Raw genomic sequence first — 19,246 nt, 5'->3', positions numbered from 1 at the left:
GAGGCAGATCTGTGGAGACCCCCAGCCTCCTGGGGGGTCCCCCTCTAACACCTAGAAGCACTCAACCATAGGTAGCACCCCCCCCAAAAGCAGAGCCCACCCCCAGGAGTGCTTGGGGGGGAAGTGTGGGGCTCTGCCTTGCTTGGGAGCTTCGCTGCTGCTTGGGTAGGACTGGAGGAGAGGAGGAGCTGGGGCAGCAGTGGGGTCCCCTGAGGCAGGGTCCTAGGTGAGCTGCAGCACGCAGTCGGCCTCGGGGTAGGGTGGGAGGTTCAAGGAGTACTTCTTCTGCAGGCTGGGGGGCACAAACCTGCCCCCCAGGAAGTGGTAGCGGCCGGAGAAGTGCCTGGCAGCCTTCTTGGGAGCCGTCAGCGAGATCAGCAGGTCAGGCTGCAGCCCATCGGCCTTGCCCTGCTCCACATCCCAGCCTGCAACGACCCCCCCGGGGCAGGCTGCACTCAGGAGGAGCCTTGGGTAGGCAACTGCCAGCAGGTCAGGCTGCAGCCCATCGGCCTTGCCCTGCTCCACATCCCAGCCTGCAACGACCCCCCCGGGGCAGGCTGCACTCAGGAGGAGCCTTGGATGGGCAACTGCCAGCAGGTCAGGCTGCAGCCCATCAGCCTTGCCCTGCTCCACATCCCAGCCTGCAACAACCCCCCCGGGGCAGGCTGCACTCAGGAGGAGCCTGGATGAGCCTAGATGGGCAACTTCCTGCTCCAGAGCCAGGGAGCCCCTGGGTGGGCACCTTCCTGCTCCACAGCCAGGGAGCCCCTGGGTGGGCACCTTCCTTCCCCAGAGCCAGGGAGCCCCTGGGTGGGCACCTTCCTTGGGAGCCAGGGAGCCCCTAGGTGGGCACCTTCCTCCTGAACCAAGAAGAGCCTTGGATGGGCAACTTCCTGCCCCCAGAGCCAGGAGGAGCCTTGGATGGGCAACTGGCAGCAGGTCAGGCTGCAGCCCATCAGCCTTGCCCTGCTCCACATCCCAGCCTGCAATGACCCCCCCTAGGGCAGGCTGCACTCAGGAGGAGCCTTGGATGGGCAACTTCCTGCCCCCAGAGCCAGGAGGAGCCTTGGATGGGCAACTGGCAGCAGGTCAGGCTGCAGCCCATCAGCCTTGCCCTGCTCCACATCCCAGCCTGCAACAACCCCCCCGGGGCAGGCTGCACTCAGGAGGAGCCTTGGATGGGCAACTTCCTGCCCCCAGAGCCAGGAGGAGCCTGGATGGGCACCTTGGGAGCCAAGAAGCCCCTGGGTGGGCACCTTCCTCCTCCAGAGCAAGGAGGAGCTTGGGCTGGGCAACTTCCTGCCCCAGAGCCAGGAGGAACCTAAATGGGCACCTTCCTTGGGAGCCAGGGAGCCCCTGGCTGGGCACCTTCCTTGGGAGCCAGGGAGCCCCTGGGTGGGCACCTTCCTGCCCCAGAGCCAGGGAGCCCCTGGGTGGGCATCTTCCTGCCCCAGAGCCAGGGAGCCCCTGGGTGGGCACCTTCCTGCCCCAGAGCCAGGGAGCCCCTGGGTGGGCACCTTCCTGCCCCAGAGCCAGGGAGCCCCTGGGTGGGCACCTTCCTCCCCCAGAGCCAGGGAGCCCCTGGGTGGGCACCTTCCTTGGGAGCCAGGGAGCCCCTGGGTGGGCACCTTCCTGTTCCAGAGCCAGGGAGCCCCTGGGTGGGCACCTTCCTCCCCCAGAGCCAGGGAGCCCCTGGGTGGGCACCTTCCTGCCCCAGAGCCAGGGAGCCCCTGGGTGGGCACCTTCCTTGGGAGCCAGGGAGCCCCTGGGTGGGCACCTTCCTGCCCCAGAGCCAGGGAGCCCCTGGGTGGGCACCTTCCTGCTCCACAGCCAGGGAGCCCCTGGGTGGGCACCTTCCTGTTCCAGAGCCAGGGAGCCCCTGGGTGGGCACCTTCCTGTTCCAGAGCCAGGGAGCCCCTGGGTGGGCACCTTCCTTGGGAGCCAGGGAGCCCCTGGGTGGGCACCTTCCAGAGCCAGGGAGCCCCTGGGTGGGCACCTTCCTGCCCCAGAGCCAGGGAGCCCCTGGGTGGGCACCTTCCTTGGGAGCCAGGGAGCCCCTGGGTGGGCACCTTCCTTGGGAGCCCCTGGGTGGGCACCTTCCTGCCCCAGAGCCAGGGAGCCCCTGGGTGGGCACCTTCCTTGGGAGCCAGGGAGCCCCTGGGTGGGCACCCTGGTGCTACTCACCCGAGGGGATGTCGATGCTGGCGATGGGCACAGTGACTTGCTGCAGGGTGCTGAGGATGCTGCCAAAGGGCTCCCTCACTGCCCCCTTGAAGCTGAACCCGAAGATGGCATCGACCACCAGCCCATAGAACTCATCAATGAAGGCAGCCTGGGGGTGGGCATGGCGGGGGGGGGGGTGAAAACCAGGCCCCAGCAAGGCTCCAGGGGTGGATGCCCAGGGGCAGGGCTCCAGGGGTGGATGCCCAGGGGCAGGGCTCCAGGGGTGGCTGCCCAGGGGCAGGGCTCCAGGGGTGGATGCCCAGGGGCAGGGCTCCAGAGGTGGATGCCCAGGGGCAGGGCTCCAGAGGTGGATGCCCAGGGGCAGGGCTCCAGGGGTGGATGCCCAGGGGCAGGGCTCCAGGGGGTGGATGCCCAGGGGCAGGGCTCCAGGGGTGGATGCCCAGGGGCAGGGCTCCAGGGGTGGATGCCCAGGGGCAGGGCTCCAGGGGTGGAAGCCCAGGGGCAGGGCTCAAAAGAGTGGCTGCCCAGAGGCACAGCTCCAGGGGTGGCTGCCCAGGGGCACAGCTCCAGGGGTGGCTGCCCAGGGGCACAGCTCCAGGGGTGGATGCCCAGGGGCAGGTGGCTGCCCCCCAGCCCTGGGGCTGCTGCTCACCTCTGCTGGGAACTCAGGGAGGAAGGGGATGTCCATCCTCTGGCACTGGGTGGTCAAAGCTTCAAAGAGAGGCTTGCTGGGGCGCTTGGGGTAGTGGATGGTTGGCTCATAGCCCTGTGAAGAGCAGGAGGGACCTGGAAGAGTGCCCTGGCAGCTGGAGCAGCCAAAGGGATCATGGAATGGGGGAGGTTGGAGAAGAGACCTTTCAGGTTGTGGAGGTCAACCCTGCCCCAGCACTGCCCCAGGGCACCACCACCCCATGGCCCTCAGCACCACATCCTCCAGGGATGGAGACTCCACCACTGCCCTGGGCAGCCTGGGCCAGGCCTGGCTGAGCCTCCAGGGGCAGAAATTGTTCCTCCTGGCCAAGCTGAACCTCCCCTGGGGGCAACCCGAGGCCATTTTTAGCTCTTGTCCTGCCCCTTGCTCCCTGGCAGAAGAGCTCAACCCAAGCCCTGAGGTCTCCTCTCAGCACCCCCCCAGGCTGAACACCCCCAGAGCTCCCTCAGCTGCTCCTCCCCAGCCCCTTCCCCACCTTCCTTGCCCTTCCCTGCCCCCTCCCCACCCCCTCAATATCCTTCTGGCACTGAGGAGCCCAACCCTGCCCCCAGGCTCCCAGCTGTGCCCTCCCCAGTGCCCAGCCCGGGGGGCACAATCCCTGCCCTTCCTGCTGGCCACTTGGGGCTGCTCCATGCCAGGCTGCTGGTGGCCAGCAGGAACCCCAAAGCCTTGGGGGGGGGGGTGTGTGGGGGCAGCTGGGGACAGGACCCCTGCCCAGGGGAGCAGAAGAGACTCACAAACATCTTCAGGTGCCTGGCACAGACCAGGCCATCGCCGCCGTTGTTCCCTGGCCCACACACGACCAGGACTGCAGGCAGGCTGCTGGTGAAGGAGCTGGGGGGGTAGGCCTGGGGGGGGCAAGGGGCAGAAGGTGATGCTGGAGAAGCAGGATCATGCCATGGGGCTGGGACCACTCCCCAAGACCATGCCATGGTGTTGAGACCCCCTCCAGGGCTATGCCATGAGGCTGGGACCATCCCCCAGGGCCACGCCAGGGTGCTGAGACCCCCCCCAGGACCACACCACGGTGCTGAGACCCCCCCCAGGACCATACCACGGTGCTGAGACCCCCCCCAGGACCATACCACGGTGCTGAGACCCCCCCCAGGACCATACCACGGTGCTGAGAGCCCCTCCAGGACCATACCATGCTGCTGAGACCCCCTCCAGGACCACACCACGGTGCTGAGACCCCCCCCAGGACCATACCATGCTGCTGAGACCCCCTCCAGGACCATACCACAGTGCTGAGAGCCCCTCCAGGACCACACCACGGTGTAGGGACCACCCCCCAGGACCACACCACAGTGCTGAGACCCCCTCCAGGACCACACCACGGTGTAGGGACCACCCCCCAGGACCACACCACAGTGCTGAGAGCCCCTCCAGGACCACACCATGGTGCTGAGAGCCCCTCCAGGACCACACCACAGTGCTGAGAGCCCCTCCAGGGCCACACCACGGTGCTGAGAGCCCCTCCAGGGCCACACCATGGTGTAGGGACCACCCCCCATGGTGCCAGCCCGCCCTCCCCACCCCCCCAAGACCCCCACCTTGGCGATGGCAGTGGCACAGCTCAGCCCTGCCAGCTCCATCAGCTGGTCCAGGCTGAACTTGTAGTCGGTGAAGAGCTCCTGGTCAATGGCCTGAGCCTCCTCCTGCCTGGGAGGGGGTTAGGATGGCACCCCCTCCGTGTCCTACCAACCCCCTGGCACCCCCTCCGTGTCCTGCCAACCCCTTGGCACCCCCTCCGTGTCCTCCCCAACCCCTTGGCACCCCCTCCGTGTCCTGCCAACCCCTTGGCACCCCCTCTGTGTCCTACCAAGCCCCTGGCACCCCCTCCGTGTCCTGCCAACCCCTTGGCACCCCCTCCGTGTCCTGCCAACCCCTTGGCACCCCCTCCGTGTCCTCCCCAACCCCTTGGCACCCCCTCCGTGTCCTACCAACCCCTTGGCATCCCCTCCGTGTCCTGCCAACCCCTTGGCACCCCCTCCGTGTCCTACCAAGCCCCTGGCACCCCCCCGTGTCCTACCAACCCCTTGGCACCCCCCCGTGTCCTACCTACCCCTTGGCACCCCCTCCGTGTCCTGCCAACCCCCTGGCACCTCCTCCGTGTCCTGCCAACCCCTTGGCACCCCCTCCGTGTCCTACCAACCCCTTGGCACCCCCTCCGTGTCCTACCAAGCCCCTGGCACCCCCTCCGTGTCCTACCAACCCCTTGGCACCCCCTCCGTGTCATACCTACCCCTTGGCACCCCCTCCGTGTCCTGCCAACCCCCTGGCACCCCCTCCGTGTCCTACCCAACCCCTTGGCACCCCCTCCGTGTCCTCCCCAACCCCGTGGCACCCCCTCCGTGTCCTACCAACCCCTTGGCACCCCCTCCGTGTCCTACCAACCCCTTGGCACCCCCTCCGTGTCCTACCAACCCCTTGGCACCCCCTCCGTGTCCTGCCAACCCCCTGGCACCCCCTCCGTGTCCTACCAACCCCTTGGCACCCCCTCCGTGTCCTACCAACCCCTTGGCACCCCCTCCGTGTCCTACCAACCCCTTGGCACCCCCTCCGTGTCCTGCCAACCCCTTGGCACCCCCTCCGTGTCCTACCAACCCCTTGGCACCCCCTCCGTGTCCTCCCCAACCCCTTGGCACCCCCTCCGTGTCCTGCCAACCCCTTGGTACCCCCTCCGTGTCCTACCAACCCCTTGGCACCCCCTCCGTGTCCTGCCAACCCCTTGGCACCCCCGTACCCCCCCACCCCTTCTCTTCCCCCCAGACCGCTCCTACTCCTTCCCTCCTCACCCACTCCTTCCCCCCCCCCAGACCCCTCCACCTCTTCCATCTCCCCCCCCCCCAAACCCCTTCCACCCGGTCCCCCGTCCCCCCCAGCCACACCCTCCGGACCCCCAGGCACCCCTCGGCCCCCCCTGCTGCCCTCCGCGTGCTGCCCCCCAGCCGTACCCCAGGAAGCGGAGCCCGGCGCCGGTTCCGTGCATGGCTCGGTGGGGGCCGCGGGGGCCGCAGCGCTCCCGGTTCCGTTCCCAGCTCCGCTCCCAGCCCCAGCCCCGGCTGCGGCTCCAGCAGCGTCCGCCCCCTCGAACCCCTCCGGCCGCTACCAGCAGCCCCAAGCCCAGCAGCGCCCGCGGGACTGGCATGCGGTGGGCACCGGGCTCGGTACCAGGCTCGGGAGGGAACCGGAGGGCGCTCAGGCACGGAGCAGGCGCGGAGCCGCCCCCGGGGCGGAGTCCTCACGGGGAGCTGCCGCCCCCCCCCTCCCCCCTCCCCCCAACAACGGCACCCCCCCGGCTCCGGCAGTGCCCCCCCCGGCAGCTGGCATCCGTCCGTCCCCGGGGCCGGCACGGAAAGGAGAATGGAAAAGCACCGGGGACGGGCTCCGAGCGCCCTGCCCCGGGGGAGGCGAGGGGGTGGTCACTGCAGGGACCCCTAAAGCCCCTCCAGTGCCACCCCCGGCAGCCAACAGGGACAGCCCCAGCCAGAGCCCCAAGCAAAGCTGAGCTGGGCTGGGGGCAGCCCTGGGGGCAGCTCCCAACCCCCCCTGGGCAGCCTGGGCCAGGCTCTGCCCAGCCTCAGCAGCACCAATTGCTCCTCCTCTGCCCTCTCCCTCTCCCCTCTGGCACTTCCAAACCATCTCCCCTGGGCCTGCCCTGCTCCAACCTCTGTCCCCAGCTCTCTGCTCAGCTCTGGGAGCTCTCCAGGAGGTCTCCCTGCAGCCTTCTCTCCTCCAGGCTGAACCCTCCCAGCCCTGCCCCAGCCCTGCTGTGACCTCCTCTGCCCCTCTCCCCCAGCTCCCTGCCTGTGCTGAGGCCTCCAGAGCTGCCCCCAGCCCTGCAGGGCTCTCAGCAGGGCACAGCAGAGGGGCACAATCCCCTCCCTGCCCCTGCTGCCCACACTGCTGCTGGGCACCAGCTCCAGGGCACAGCTGGGGCTGGGCTGGCAGCACTCGGAGCCAGCTCCTCTCCAGCCCTTCCTGCCCAGGCTGTGCCCAGGGCATTGCCCTGGGGCTGGTTGAACCTCCTGAGGTCCCCATGGGTGCTCCCCTCTCCAGCCTGCCCAGGTGCCTCTGGGTGGCTGCCAGCTGGGTGCCAGCTGCTGAGGCTGCCTGGGTGCCACCGATGAGAGCTGAAGCAGCAATGGTCCCACCGTGGAGCCCTGAGGGATCCTCCTCTCTGCCTGTGCTGCTGGTTCCCCACCTCCCCCCTCCCCCTCCCCCCGTGGGAAGCCTTCTCCTGGGGGTCCTCCACTGTCACAGGAGGCTGCAGATGAGGGACAGGGTCCTGCCCCTGCTGCGAGGCTCCTGGCTCCGCGGGGGCTGGCGGCTGGCAGGGTCATCGCTGGAGCTGGGGGGCACAGAGGGGCTGTGGGGGGCAGGGGGCACTCAGTGGGGTGCAGGATGGGGGGCAGGGGGTGGGTTTCATGCATCTCATCCAACACCCCCACCCCCTCACACCCCCCCCTTAGATCTGCTGCCCTGGGGTGGGCTACAAGGGGCCAAAGAGCAAATCCCCTCTGATGTGGGGCTTGGGGACACAGCTGGGCTGAGAGTGACCCAAGCCCTGCTTGGGGGTCTCCATCCCTGGACCCTCCCCATGGGGGACCGCCCTGGAGTCCCCTCCCCTCCCTTGCCCACTCCTCCTCTTCATCACCTACCCCTTGGGGGGCCTGGGCCGGAGGGTCTGGGGGTCAGGACGCCCTGGGGTGAAGCACAGCGAGAGGACCTCAGCCCTTGGGGCTCCAGGGACTCATGGAAGAGTTTGGGTTGGGAAAGCTCTTGAGGCTCTCCCACCCCAACCATTCTCCAACCCTGCCAAGGCTGGGGCTCAGCCCTGGCCCTCAGCACCACAGCTCTGCAGCTTTGGAACCCCTCCAGGGGGGGGGGACTCAGCCTCCCTCCCTCCCTCCCTGGGCAGCCTGGGCCAGGGTCTGAGAACCCTTCCCAGTGGAGAAGTTTCTTCTGCTGCCCAGCCTCAGCCTCCCCTGGGACAACCTGAGGCCACCTCCCCTTGTCCTGTTCCCTTGGTCCTTGGCACAAGAGCCCAACCCTCCCCTGGCTCCAGCCTCCTCTCAGGGAGCTGTAGAGGCCCAGAAGGTCTCCCCTCAGCCTCCTCCAGCCCAACCTCCCCCCAGGTCCCTGGGGTGGGCTCGGTACTCACGTGGCTGGAGGGCAGCGTGGCCGAGTGGGGCTGGGGGCAGCTGGGGGCTGGGAGCAAAGCAGAGGTTTGGCTCAGGTGGAGGTGGTGGAGAACATCTCCCCTGCTGCATCACCTCCCAAACCCCAGATCCCACCTGGAGCCACTCCCCAGCTCCCCATCTGCTGCCAGCTCCAGGCTGGGACCTTGCACCCAGAGCTGGCCCTGGATGGATGAGCTTCAGAAGGTCCTTTCCCCCCCTTCCCCCACACCCCAACCCCTTCCCTGCTGCCATGCTCCCTACTCACACTTGGCTCTCCTGCAGCCTTCTCCCAGTGCCACGAGGCAGAGTGGAGCCAGAGCCCTGCTGGGATGGACACCTGGCATCAACATGGGCACCTCCGACCACACCTGGGGCACCGGTCCCCAGCCCCCTCCCCCAGCCACCCCCATGCCAACCCAGGCTCACCAGGGCTGGGGCTGGCACCCAGCCACCCTGCTGGCAGTAATGGCCTTGGAGGCAGAGCTGGTGCCCGATGGCATCGGTCAGCTTCTGCACCACCCTGTCCCGGGCAGCCCTGGGGGTGCCCTGCAGAGGAGAGAGAGCCCACAGAGGGTGGCTTGGGGGGGGGGGGGGGGAAGGGGGAGCAGGAGAGGCTCTGCCCACAGGGTTGCCCCCTTGGAGGAACTCACCTGGCATTGGGAAAGCAAAGTCAGAGCCTCCTTGTAGTGCCCAATGGCTTTCTGGGGGTCTCCCAGCCGGCAGCAGGCTGCCCCCAGCCCCTCACACGCCTGCCACTGCCCCTCCACGTCCCCTGGGAGGAGAAAGGCAGCAGCTGAGGTCCCTGGCACCTCCCAGGGGACAGGACAAGAGGAAAAATGGCCTCAAGTTGCCCCAGGAGAGGTTCAGCTTGGCCATGAGGAACAATTTCTGCCCCTGGAGGCTTGGCCAAGCCTGCTTCAGGCTGCCCAGGGCTGTGGTGGAGTCTCCATCCCTGGAGGGGGTCTCCAAGCCCTGGAGCTGTGGTGCTGAGGGCCATGGGGTGGTGATGCCCTGGGGCAGGGCTGGGGCAGGGTTAGACTTCATCACCTCAAAGGCCTTCCCCAACCCACTCCATGACTCTGTCTCCTCTCAGCATCCAGATGCTGTGGAGCCCCCAGCCCAGGGCTGATCTGCCCCTTGGAGGTTGGACCTGATGACCCCAGAGGTCTTCCCCAACCCTTCTGCTCCTCTGCTGCTCACCTTGGAGGTTGGACCTGATGACCCCAGAGGTCTTCCCCAACCCTTCTGCTCCTCTGCTGCTCACCTGTGTCCTGGAAGGCTTGCAGGGCATGGAGGTAGTTCTGGGCAGCCCCTTCATGGTTCCCCAGCTGGCAGCAGGCATATGCCAGGTTCCCAAAGCACTGCCCCTGTGCCCTCCTGTTCCCTAAAGCGCCTGGAAGCCGAAACACAGAGCTCCAATCCTCCACCAACTCGCCCAAGGCAGCCAAGAAGCAAAGGAGGTGACCTTCAGGACCCACCCTGCAGTGCCACCGCTCGCCGGTGCCAGCCCAGGGCGGTGCCAAAGCTGCCCAGGGCGTTGTGGGCGGCGCCCAGGTTCTGCAGCAGGGCAGCCTCCCGGCGCCGGTCCCCCCGGGGGCTGCTGCAGAGGGCAAGAGCTTTGTGGAAGCTCTCAGCAGCCAGGGAGAAGATGTGGAGCTGGGAATAGCTGAGCCCGAGGTCGCTGTAGAGTTTCCCTGGGGGGAGCAAAAAGGAGAAGTTGGTGGTGGGCATCACCCCCTTAGGAGTGGGCATCACCCCCTAGGAGTGGGCATCACCCCCTAGGAGTAGGCATCACCCCCTTAGGAGTGGGCATCACCCCCTTAAGAGTGGGCATCACTCCCTAGGAGTGGGCATCACCCCCTTAGGAGTGGGCATCACCCCCTAGGAGTGGGCATCACCCCCTTAAGAGTGGGCATCACTCCCTAGGAGTGGGCATCACCCCCTTAGGAGTGGGCATCACCCCCTAGGAGTGGGCATCACCCCCTTAGGAGTGGGAATCACCCCCTTAGGAGTGGGCATCACCCCCTAGGAGTGGGCATCACCCCCTTAGGAGTGGGCATCACCCCCTAGGAGTGGGCATCACCCCCTTAAGAGTGGGCATCACCCCCTAGGAGTGGGCATCACCCCCTTAAGAGTGGGCATCACCCCCTAGGAGTGGGCATCACCCCCTTAGGAGTGGGCATCACCCCCTAGGAGTGGGCATCACCCCCTTAGGAGTAGGCATCCTAAGAGGGAGCTGAAGGAAGGGCTGCAGGGGAGCTGGGGGAAGGAGTTTTGGCAAGACCCTGGGAGGGGGAGGACCAGGAGGGGGGAGAGGAATGGATCTGAAGGTGGAAGAGGAGAGGTTGGGCCTGGAGCTGGGGAAGAAACTCTTCACAGGGAGGGTGAGGAGGAACTGGCACAGGTTGCCCAGGGAGGTTGTGGCTGCCGCCTGCCTGGAGGTGTCCAAGGGGAGGTTGGATGAGGCTTGGAGCAACCTGGGCTGGTGGCAGCTTGAAGATCATCCAGTTCCAAGCCCCCTGCCATGGGCAAAATCTTCAAGGGCCTTTCCAATCCAACTCATTCCAGGAGTGGGAAGGTTGAAGATCATCCACTTCCAAGCCCCCATTCCAACCCAACCCAACCCAGGAGCGGGGTCAGGGCTTGGTCTTGGTCAGGGGGTTGGGGGATACCTCTCAGCCTTGGCTCAGGGATGGAGTCACAGAGTGAGTGGCACTGGGCCAGCACCCCCAGGATCTCAGCTGCCCCAAACCTCTGGCTCTGCAGCATGGAGCTGCTGGCCCTGCTCAGAGCCACCGCGGTGCCCTCGGGGCTGGCAGCCTCCCTGTAGCTCCGGGCGGCCTCCAGGAAGCAGTGGGCAGCCCTGGCTGGGTCCTTCATGCCCAGGTAGCAGCAGCCCATCTGCACCTGGGTCCCGGCTCGGCTGCCAGCCTGTGCCACCTGGTCGTGCCCCAGGGCTTGGCTAAAAGGCTGCAGAGCCTTTGGGAAGTCCTGGAGCCCTTCCTGAGCTGCCCCGAGGCTGAAGGAAAGGTCCTGAAGCTCCTCCCGGCCGTCCCCTTCCGAGGGCTGGCACTGGAGGAGGAACTCGAGGCCCTTTCTGGGCTTCCCTGTCTCCACGTAGGCAGCCCCCAGGTTGAAGGCACAAATCCTGCGGAGCTGGGGGCTGGCTGTGGCCCCTGAGAGCAGAAGAGCCTTCCTGAAGCACCCCAGGGCCTCCCTGCCCTCGCCCAGCGCCAGCGCCCGGTGCCCGGCTCGGGTGAGCTCCTGGATCTCAGCCTCCGGTCCCGCTGCCCCCCGGGCACCTTCTGCAGCCTCAGGCTTCTCCTTCCCTTTCTTCTGGCTCTTTTTTGGGGTGGGGGAAGCTGCAGGTTGGGCTCCTGGCTCGGCAGCCTCCTGGGAAGCCATGGGCAGGGGGAAGGAGCTGCCTGCAAGAGAAGAAGAGGGCAAGCAGGCAGCCGGAGCTGGCACTGCCCCCGGGGGGGCTCTTGGCACCAGCAGGAGTCGTTTGCTGTTAATTAAAACCAATAATGAGCAAAGTGTGGCAGCCTCTTGGCTGCTGAAGCTTCAAGGGAGGAAAAGACCTTTCCACAGAGCTCCTCCACTCCAAGCATTCTCCAGCCCTGGCTGGGGCTCAGCCCTGGCCCTCAGCACCACAGCTCTGCAGCTTTGAACCCAATCCCCCCCCCCCCCGGGGTGGGGACTCAGCCCCCACAGCCTCTGGGCAGCCTGTGCCAGGCTTGGAGAAGCCTTCCAATGGAGAAGTTTCTTCTGCTGCCCAACCTCCACCTCCCATGGTGCCACCTGAGGCCCTCTCCTCTTGGCCTCTTTCTTGCCCCTTGTAAGACCCCAGCCCCGAACTCGCTCTCTGCCTGCTGCAAACCTTTGTGGCCAGCAGAGATGAGGGGAGGGGGAGTCTGGGGAGTGGGACACAGCACAGCACGCAGAGGGCATTGCCAGAGTAGCTCTTTGGGCACCCAGGATCCCAGGGTGCATGAACTTACTGTGTGCTCCCGGGGTGCTGAGGGGGCAGAGGAAGGGGAGGGCATCACCAGCCCTGGCAGCTGGCTGGAGGCTGGGGCCAGGAAGTGTCCAAAGGGTCTCTGAGTCGCCACGGGGCTGAGAAGCTGCTTGGACCAGGTTGCAGCCTGCCTCCAGGTGCTGGATCCTGGTGCCTGGTGCCTGGTGCTGGAGGACAAACAGCTTCTGAGAGCCCAGAAAGTGCCAGGGTGCCTGGCACAAAGCAGGACAAAGCCAGGGCTGCTCTCGGGGAAGGTTCCTGCGATGGCTCTGCTGGCTCCGGTTACATCTCCGTGTCCAGTGCCATGGCAACTGGGCTCAGCAGGGCTGGTGGCAACCGGAGAGGGTGGCACAAGCAGCCCCTTCCTCTCCTAGCACCTGTGGGGGGTGGCACAAGCAGCCCCTCCCTGTCGCCACCCCCTCCTGGGGCTTGTTTAACGTGGGCACCTCAGCGGTTTGGAGCAGGGTGATGGATGGGCAGGACGCAGCGAAGGTGAAGGGTACCTGGGGGCAAGCTGGCACAACCCCTTTGGCTGCAGAGCCGATCGGGACCGGCGCTGGGGACCGGCGCTGGGGACCGGCACACGGGACCGGGACCGCTCCGCTTGGAACCGGCAGCTTTCCGCCTGGCTTTTCGCTTTCTTTTCGCGGCTTTGCGAGTCGGGAGGACCCCTGGTGGGCAGGGTGGTCCGGCAGGGTCGTCCTCTCGCGAGCGGCCCCCCCAGCCCTCTTCTCCAGACCCTTCCCCACCTTCCTTGCCCTCCTCTGGACCTGCTCCACAGGCCAAGCCTCTGAGTTGCCCCAGCTCTGGGCTGTAGGGCTAGAAGGGAAGCATCAAGCACAACCAGGAGCCAATGTTGTGATGCAAGAGAGATTTTATTGTAGTCCAGGGCAGGACGAAGCTCAGAGAAGAGCAGAGCTGTGGCCAAGGGCAGCTCACGACCCCTGGCAGGAGGCAGGCAGCCAGCAGGGACCCTCCCCAGCAGTGGGCCAAGGCTCCTGCAGGGATGCTGAGGCAGAGCAGGGGAAAGGCAGAGCTGGGTGGAAAGCAGGCAGGAGGCAGCCAGGCTCCAGAGCCCAGCGCAGACAGCAGCAGGTCCTTTCCTCAGGGCTGAGTGGGGACCTGCCAGGGGTGCTCTGGAGCTCTCCTTCAGCTGTGGTCAGATCCAGGCTGGGGCTCAGCAGGGCCCACAGCAGCCACTGAGGTACCGAGAGCCACAGCCCCAGCCCCCGTAGCCACCCCAGCCCCCGTAGCCCCCACAGCCCCCAAAGGTTCCATAGCCTCCCCAGCCCCCAAGGCCTCCATAGCCTCCATAGCTACCGAAAGTGCCACCATAGCCACCCCCAACCCCGGGGACTCCTGCAGAGCCCACGATGCTGGACTGAGGGAAGATGCTGAGGATGGGCCCAGGGCAGGTGACCACCGTGGCCGGGGGCTGGATCACCACCGTGGAGTCAGGGCACTGCTGCACGCAGGGCTGGTTGCAGCTGTCGGCCAGGGGGATAGGGCTGCACACCCCACAGGGAACACAGAGGCTGGAGCAGGACATCTTTCAGGCAGGCAAGAGACCTGGGAAAGGGAGCAGGGGTGAGGAGAGGCTGGGCAAGGCAGGGACAGGTCCCCAAGAGGCTTCCAGGAGCTGGACTTACCCAGGAGATGAGGAGAGTCGAGCGGAGGAAGCTGGATGGAGGCTGTGGGGCCCTCAGCTCTTTTATACAGGTCCCAGAGCGCCTGGGGCAGCGGCCAAGGGGTGGTGGCACCAACCCCAGTAGGTAATCACCCAAAGGAGCCAGGCCCACCCCCTGCACCGGGGGCACTGCCATGATAATGGTGCTGGGGAAGCAAGGACAGGAGGGACGCGCCGTGACACACCAGGGCATGGCAGGCACGAAGCTGCTGCAGCTGATCTGGTGCCACCACCGCAGCCTTGATCTGCCCTAATCCCCCCTCTGCTGATGCTGCCCAGCCACAAGCACAGGGCTCTGCCCACCTGTGCCCTCCACACCCTCATTAGCTCTCTCTTACAAGCTGCCACACAGAGCCATTGCAGCTGGGCAGCTCCAGGTCCACCGGCTCCAGTCCCTCCGAACCACCCTGGGGGCTGGCACCCTGCTGGGGGCACGTCAGGAGCATCCCTGAACCTTGGCTACTTCCAAGCCTCTGCTGGAGGCTGTGAGGTGTTTGCAGTCAGCCAGGAGAGCTGACCTGGCTTTGGGGTGTCCCAGACCACCCACAGCATGCTCAGCGCAATGGAGATGTGGTTGGGTGGGACTGGAGCCGGTGGACCTGGAGCTGCCCAGCTGCAATGGCTCTGTGTGGCAGCTTGTAAAAGAGAGCTAATGAGGGTGTGGAGGGCACAGGTGGGCAGAGCCCTGTGCTTGTGGCTGGGCAGCATCAGCAGAGGGGGGATTAGGGCAGATCAAGGCTGCGGTGGTGACACCAGATCAGCTGCAGCAGCTTCGTGCCTGCCATGCCCTGGTGTGTCACGGCGCGTCCCTCCTGTCCTTGCTTCCCCAGCACCATTATCATGGCAGTGCCCCCGGTGCAGGGGGTGGGCCTGGCTCCTTTGGGTGATTACCTACTGGGGTTGGTGCCACCACCCCTTGGCCGCTGCCCCAGGCGCTCTGGGACCTGTATAAAAGAGCTGAGGGCCCCACAGCCTCCATCCAGCTTCCTCCGCTCGACTCTCCTCATCTCCTGGGTAAGTCCAGCTCCTGGAAGCCTCTTGGGGACCTGTCCCTGCCTTGCCCAGCCTCTCCTCACCCCTGCTCCCTTTCCCAGGTCTCTTGCCTGCCTGAAAGATGTCCTGCTCCAGCCTCTGTGTTCCCTGTGGGGTGTGCAGCCCTATCCCCCTGGCCGACAGCTGCAACCAGCCCTGCGTGCAGCAGTGCCCTGACTCCACGGTGGTGATCCAGCCCCCGGCCACGGTGGTCACCTGCCCTGGGCCCATCCTCAGCATCTTCCCTCAGTCCAGCATCGTGGGCTCTGCAGGAGTCCCCGGGGTTGGGGGTGGCTATGGTGGCACTTTCGGTAGCTATGGAGGCTATGGAGGCCTTGGGGGCTGGGGAGGCTATGGAACCTTTGGGGGCTGTGGGGGCTACAGGGGCTGGGGTGGCTACGGGGGCTGGGGCTGTGGCTCTCGGTACCTCAGTGGCTGCTGTGGGCCCTGCTGAGCCCCAGCCTGGATCTGACCACAGCTGAAGGAGAGCTCCAGAGCACCCCTGGCAGGTCCCCACTCAGCCCTGAGGAAAGGACCTGCTGCTGTCTGCGCTGGGCTCTGGAGCCTGGCTGCCTCCTGCCTGCTTTCCACCCAGCTCTGCCTTTCCCCTGCTCTGCCTCAGCATCCCTGCAGGAGCCTTGGCCCACTGCTGGGGAGGGTCCCTGCTGGCTGCCTGCCTCCTGCCAGGGGTCGTGAGCTGCCCTTGGCCACAGCTCTGCTCTTCTCTGAGCTTCGTCCTGCCCTGGACTACAATAAAATCTCTCTTGCATCACAACATTGGCTCCTGGTTGTGCTTGATGCTTCCCTTCTAGCCCTACAGCCCAGAGCTGGGGCAACTCAGAGGCTTGGCCTGTGGAGCAGGTCCAGAGGAGGGCAAGGAAGGTGGGGAAGGGTCTGGAGAAGAGGGCTGGGGAGGAGCAGCTGAGGCAGCTGGGGGTGTTGAGGCTGGAGAAGGGGATGCTGAGGGGAGAGCTCCTGGCTCTCTACAGCCCCCTGGAAGGAAGCTGGAGGCAGGTGGGGCTGAGCTCCTTGTGCCAAGCAACAAGCACCAGGAGAAGAGGCTGCTGGGCACAGCTGTGCCCCCGGGCTGCTGCTAAAGGACACCGGAACGCCGCTCGCTAGGGCATCCTGGCGGTGCTGCTGCACCGTCCCTGCCCGCAGGCGGCGCAGGCTCCGCTGCAAACGTCCCCAGGGAGCTTCCGAGGCTGCAGGCAGAGCTGCAATGCTGCCGCGGGGCGGGGCCGGGGCAGGGCTGGGGCGGGGCCGGGGCCGGGGCAGTGCTGCCATAGTGGGGGATGAGTGGCTGAGGCTGGGGGCACCCCACGGGGTAGGAGAGGTCTCGTTGCAGGGGGTCCCGCGCGGCCCTGGCACGCTGCACGTTCCTAGCCAGTGCTAGAGCTGGGCTTGGGAGGCCCTCCCGTGTCAGTGCCCGAGCTCAGCCCCCCTGCCGTGGTCACCTTCCCCCTGTGCCAAGCGAGGTCAGAGCTGAACCTTGACTACAAACAGTTTGCTAGAAAATAAAGGCCACAACCAGCGCTGGGAGCGGAGCAGAGGCGCCGGAGGAGCGCCGCAACACCGCGACGTGAGCCTGGACAGAGCTCAAACCGCTCCACACATCGCCCCACAAATCCATTTCCACTTCCCAACCATGCTCCCAAAGCCTACCCCCTGCCTCAGGGAGAGGACAGGAGGGCAAGGAAGGAGCAGCTGCTGTCAGGGGCTGGGAAGAAGTCCCCACTCTGGCTACCTGCTGCAGAGGTTGTGAAGCTTGAGGGCAGGCAGGAGGAGCCAAGGAGGCAGCTCCTGCAGGCTGCCCTGGCAAGGCCCCAGCTGGGAGCTGCCTGGGACACTGATGGGAATCCATCCTGAGCCTTGGGCTCTTGGCTGTGGCTGAAGGATCAACTCCAAGCAAAGATCAATGTTGCAATGCAGGAGAGCTTTTATTGAAGGGGCAGGGGAGGAGGGGGCAGGGCCAGGAGCAGTGCCCTGAGCAAGGGCAGCTGACAGCTCCTGGCATGGGGCAGAGGGAGGGTGGCATGGGCTGAGCCACAGCAGCAGGCAGGCAGCACAGGGCTGGGTGCTGAGGGGAAGGGAATCCTGAATGGATGGAGAGGAGGAGCAGGAGGAGTGCGGAGCTGGGCCTCAGGCAGGCCCTGGGGGGAGCAGCTCCAGAGCCCAGCAGTGCCAGAGGCATTCCTGCAGAGGAGGGAGTCAGGAGGTGCCAGGAGCATCTCTGGAGCTCTGCTTCAGATGTGGCTGCATCCAGCGTGGAGCTTAGCAGATGCCACAGCTGCCAGAGCCTCCAAAGCCTCCACAGCTGCCAGAGCCTCCACGGCCCCCAGAGCCCCCACGGCCTCCCCCAGTCCAGCGTGGTGGGCTCCTCAGGAGCCCCTGTGATGGGAGGCTTTGGAGGCCGTGGGGGCTCTGGGGGCCGTGGGGGCTCTGGCAGCTGTGGAGGCTTTGGAGGCTCTGGAGCCTATGGCTGCTATGGCAGCTATGGAGGCTCTGGCAGCTGTGGCATCTGCTAAGCTCCACGCTGGATGCAGCCACAGCTGAGAAGAGCTCCAGAGATGCTCCTGGCACCTCCTGACTCCCTCCTCTGCAGGAATGCCTCTGGCACTGCTGGGCTCTGGAGCTGCTGCCCCCAGGGCCTGCCTGAGGCCCAGCTCCGCACTCCTCCTGCTCCTCCTCTCCATCCATTCAGGATTCCCTTCCCCTCAGCACCCAGCCCTGTGCTGCCTGCCTGCTGCTGTGGCTCAGCCCATGCCACCCTCCCTCTGCCCCATGCCAGGAGCTGTCAGCTGCCCTTGCTCAGGGCACTGCTCCTGGCCCTGCCCCCTCCTCCCCTGCCCCTTCGATAAAGGCTTTCCTGCATTGCAACATTGATCTTTGCTTGGAGTTGATCCTTCAGCCACAGCCAAGAGCCCAAGGCTCAGGATGGATTCCCATCGGTGTCCCAGGCAGCTCCCAGCTGGGGCCTTGCCAGGGCAGCCTGCAGGAGCTGCCTCCTTGGCTCCTCCTGCCTGCCCTCAAGCTTCACAACCTCTGCAGCAGGTAGCCAGAGTGGGGACTTCTTCCCAGCCCCTGGCAGCAGCTGCTCCTTCCTTGCCCTCCTGTCCTCTCCCCACTTTGCTCTCCTGCACTCTCAGCCCCAAGAAGAGCTACAGGACCCCACAGTGGCCTTGCTGCCTGCCCACTTCCCAGCCCCTTGCTTTTTGCCCTGCTAGGATCCAATTCAGAGCCCCCCAGGGCCCCCCACAAAATCCTGACACCCCCACATGAATCCCAGGGCAGGGGAGGCTGAATCCCCATCCCTGGAGGCATTCACAATCCGTTTGGCCATGGCACCTGGGGATATGGTTAGTGGCCAAGGTGGTGTTGGCTTGAGGGTTGGGGTGCATGGCCTGGGAGAGCTTTCCCTGCCTCAGTGACTCTGTGATCTCCAAGCAGCTTCCCTGGCTTGCAGCTCTCAAGCCTTTCCTGAGAGAAATTCAGACTTGCCACAAACATTCCCAGCAAACCAATTCTCATCCAACCTTTCCCAACCTTCCTCAGCTCCACACAAAATCCCAGCCTCGAGGAAGAACAAATTCAGACCCAGGGAAAACCAAAAGTTATTGATGCAAGGCAGACTCTTTAATGCAGGTGGAAAAACACAAGAGGCAGCGAAACAAAGCCCCAGAGAAACCCTCAGCTGCAAACACAAGCAGCAGGAGGCTGCAGCAGGGCACAGCCCTGGGCTGCAGCCCAAGGATTCTCCCCTCCTGGTGCAGGTAGGGAGTGCCGGAGCTGGGCAGAGCAGAGGACACTCAGCCGAGGAGCAGCACAGCTGCGCTGGGGCACAGCAACAGAGGAGCTCCTGAAGGCAGAGCTGCAAAGCCTGAAGCCTCCGGCTGGGGCTCTGCAAGGCTGCTCTGAGCTAAGGAGGAGGACCAGAAAGGTCAAGCAGCAGCTTGGCAGCAGCCTAGAGAGGGGAGGAGAGCTTTGCATCTGCTGCTAGAAGGCAAAAGAGGCTGCGTGAGCAGGCCCAGGGCAGATGCAGCAGGGAAGTCCAAGGACATCTGGGGCTTAGCAGATCCCACAGCCGCTCCCATAGCTTCCATAGCAGCCAGAGGCTCCGTAGCCTCCGTAGCCTCCACAGCTGCCATAGCCTCCGTAGCCTCCATAGCCTCCACAGCTGCCATAGCCGCCGTAGCCTCCATAGCCTCCACAGCTGCCATAGCCGCCGTAGCCTCCAAAGCCTCCGTAGCCTCCGTAGCCTCCAGAGCCCCCACGGCCTCCATAGCCCCCACGGCCTCCAAAGCCTCCCATCACAGGGGCTCCTGAGGAGCCCACCACGCTGGACTGGGGGAAGTTGCTGAGGATGGGCCCGGGGAAGGTGACCACCGTGGCCGGGGGCTGGATCACCACCGTGGAGTCAGGGCACT

General features: G+C 65.7%; 5 protein-coding genes across 5 annotated transcripts; 1 reads left to right on the top strand and 4 right to left on the bottom strand.

Moving 5' to 3' along the window:
• Window positions 1-182: 182 nt before the first annotated feature.
• On the bottom strand, window positions 183-6,114 carry NAXE (NAD(P)HX epimerase). Its single transcript, XM_054179486.1, has 6 exons — window positions 5,854-6,114; window positions 4,450-4,558; window positions 3,634-3,744; window positions 2,837-2,950; window positions 2,185-2,332; window positions 183-425 (listed from the first exon to the last, which is right to left on the bottom strand). The coding sequence occupies exons 1-6, from the start codon at window positions 6,045-6,047 to the stop codon at window positions 223-225; spliced, it is 879 nt and encodes a 292-aa protein (XP_054035461.1). The 5' UTR covers window positions 6,048-6,114; the 3' UTR covers window positions 183-222.
• A 1,042-nt stretch (window positions 6,115-7,156) lies between these two features.
• TTC24 (tetratricopeptide repeat domain 24) lies at window positions 7,157-11,487 on the bottom strand. The gene is made up of 7 exons (XM_054179483.1): window positions 10,755-11,487; window positions 9,561-9,776; window positions 9,347-9,475; window positions 8,733-8,854; window positions 8,509-8,628; window positions 8,348-8,403; window positions 7,157-7,250 (listed from the first exon to the last, which is right to left on the bottom strand). The coding sequence occupies exons 1-7, from the start codon at window positions 11,485-11,487 to the stop codon at window positions 7,157-7,159; spliced, it is 1,470 nt and encodes a 489-aa protein (XP_054035458.1).
• Window positions 11,488-13,277: 1,790 nt separating this feature from the next.
• LOC128899790 (claw keratin-like) lies at window positions 13,278-13,649 on the bottom strand. Its single transcript, XM_054179485.1, has one exon. It carries the CDS (start codon window positions 13,647-13,649, stop codon window positions 13,278-13,280), a length of 372 nt encoding a protein of 123 aa, XP_054035460.1.
• Window positions 13,650-14,901: 1,252 nt separating this feature from the next.
• Window positions 14,902-15,273, top strand: LOC128899793 (claw keratin-like). Its single transcript, XM_054179492.1, has one exon. The coding sequence runs from the start codon at window positions 14,902-14,904 to the stop codon at window positions 15,271-15,273; it is 372 nt and encodes a 123-aa protein (XP_054035467.1).
• A 3,614-nt stretch (window positions 15,274-18,887) lies between these two features.
• Window positions 18,888-19,241, bottom strand: LOC128899794 (claw keratin-like; the record flags this gene model as incomplete). Its single annotated transcript, XM_054179495.1, has 1 exon — window positions 18,888-19,241. A coding segment is annotated over one exon (354 nt), but the record flags the coding sequence as incomplete, so codon positions are not given.
• Window positions 19,242-19,246: the final 5 nt, after the last annotated feature.

This window comes from Dryobates pubescens, unplaced genomic scaffold (genome assembly GCF_014839835.1).
Source record: "Dryobates pubescens isolate bDryPub1 unplaced genomic scaffold, bDryPub1.pri scaffold_66_arrow_ctg1, whole genome shotgun sequence".
NCBI lineage: Eukaryota > Metazoa > Chordata > Aves > Piciformes > Picidae > Dryobates > Dryobates pubescens.
The sequence above is the reverse complement of the archived record's forward strand: the minus strand, read 5'-3'. Positions and strand labels throughout refer to the sequence as shown.

What these genes read in the sequence shown, in the direction of transcription:
- LOC128899793 (XM_054179492.1), top strand. Translation starts at nt 14,902, where the DNA reads ATGTCCTGCTCCAGCCTCTGTGTTCCCTGTGGGGTGTGCAGCCCTATC.
- TTC24 (XM_054179483.1), bottom strand. Translation starts at nt 11,487, where the DNA reads ATGGCTTCCCAGGAGGCTGCCGAGCCAGGAGCCCAACCTGCAGCTTCC. An exon ending in GCGAGCGGTGGCACTGCAGG is followed by an intron (nt 9,476 to 9,560) that starts GTGGGTCCTGAA and finishes TTCGGCTTCCAG; the next exon opens with GCGCTTTAGGGAACAGGAGG. An exon ending in GCAAGCCTTCCAGGACACAG is followed by an intron (nt 8,855 to 9,346) that starts GTGAGCAGCAGA and finishes TTCTCCTCCCAG; the next exon opens with GGGACGTGGAGGGGCAGTGG.
- NAXE (XM_054179486.1), bottom strand. Translation starts at nt 6,047, where the DNA reads ATGCCAGTCCCGCGGGCGCTGCTGGGCTTGGGGCTGCTGGTAGCGGCC. An exon ending in GCCGGGCTCCGCTTCCTGGG is followed by an intron (nt 4,559 to 5,853) that starts GTACGGCTGGGG and finishes ACCCCCTCCCAG; the next exon opens with GCAGGAGGAGGCTCAGGCCA. An exon ending in CAGCATCGACATCCCCTCGG is followed by an intron (nt 426 to 2,184) that starts GTGAGTAGCACC and finishes GGGTCGTTGCAG; the next exon opens with GCTGGGATGTGGAGCAGGGC.
- LOC128899790 (XM_054179485.1), bottom strand. Translation starts at nt 13,649, where the DNA reads ATGTCCTGCTCCAGCCTCTGTGTTCCCTGTGGGGTGTGCAGCCCTATC.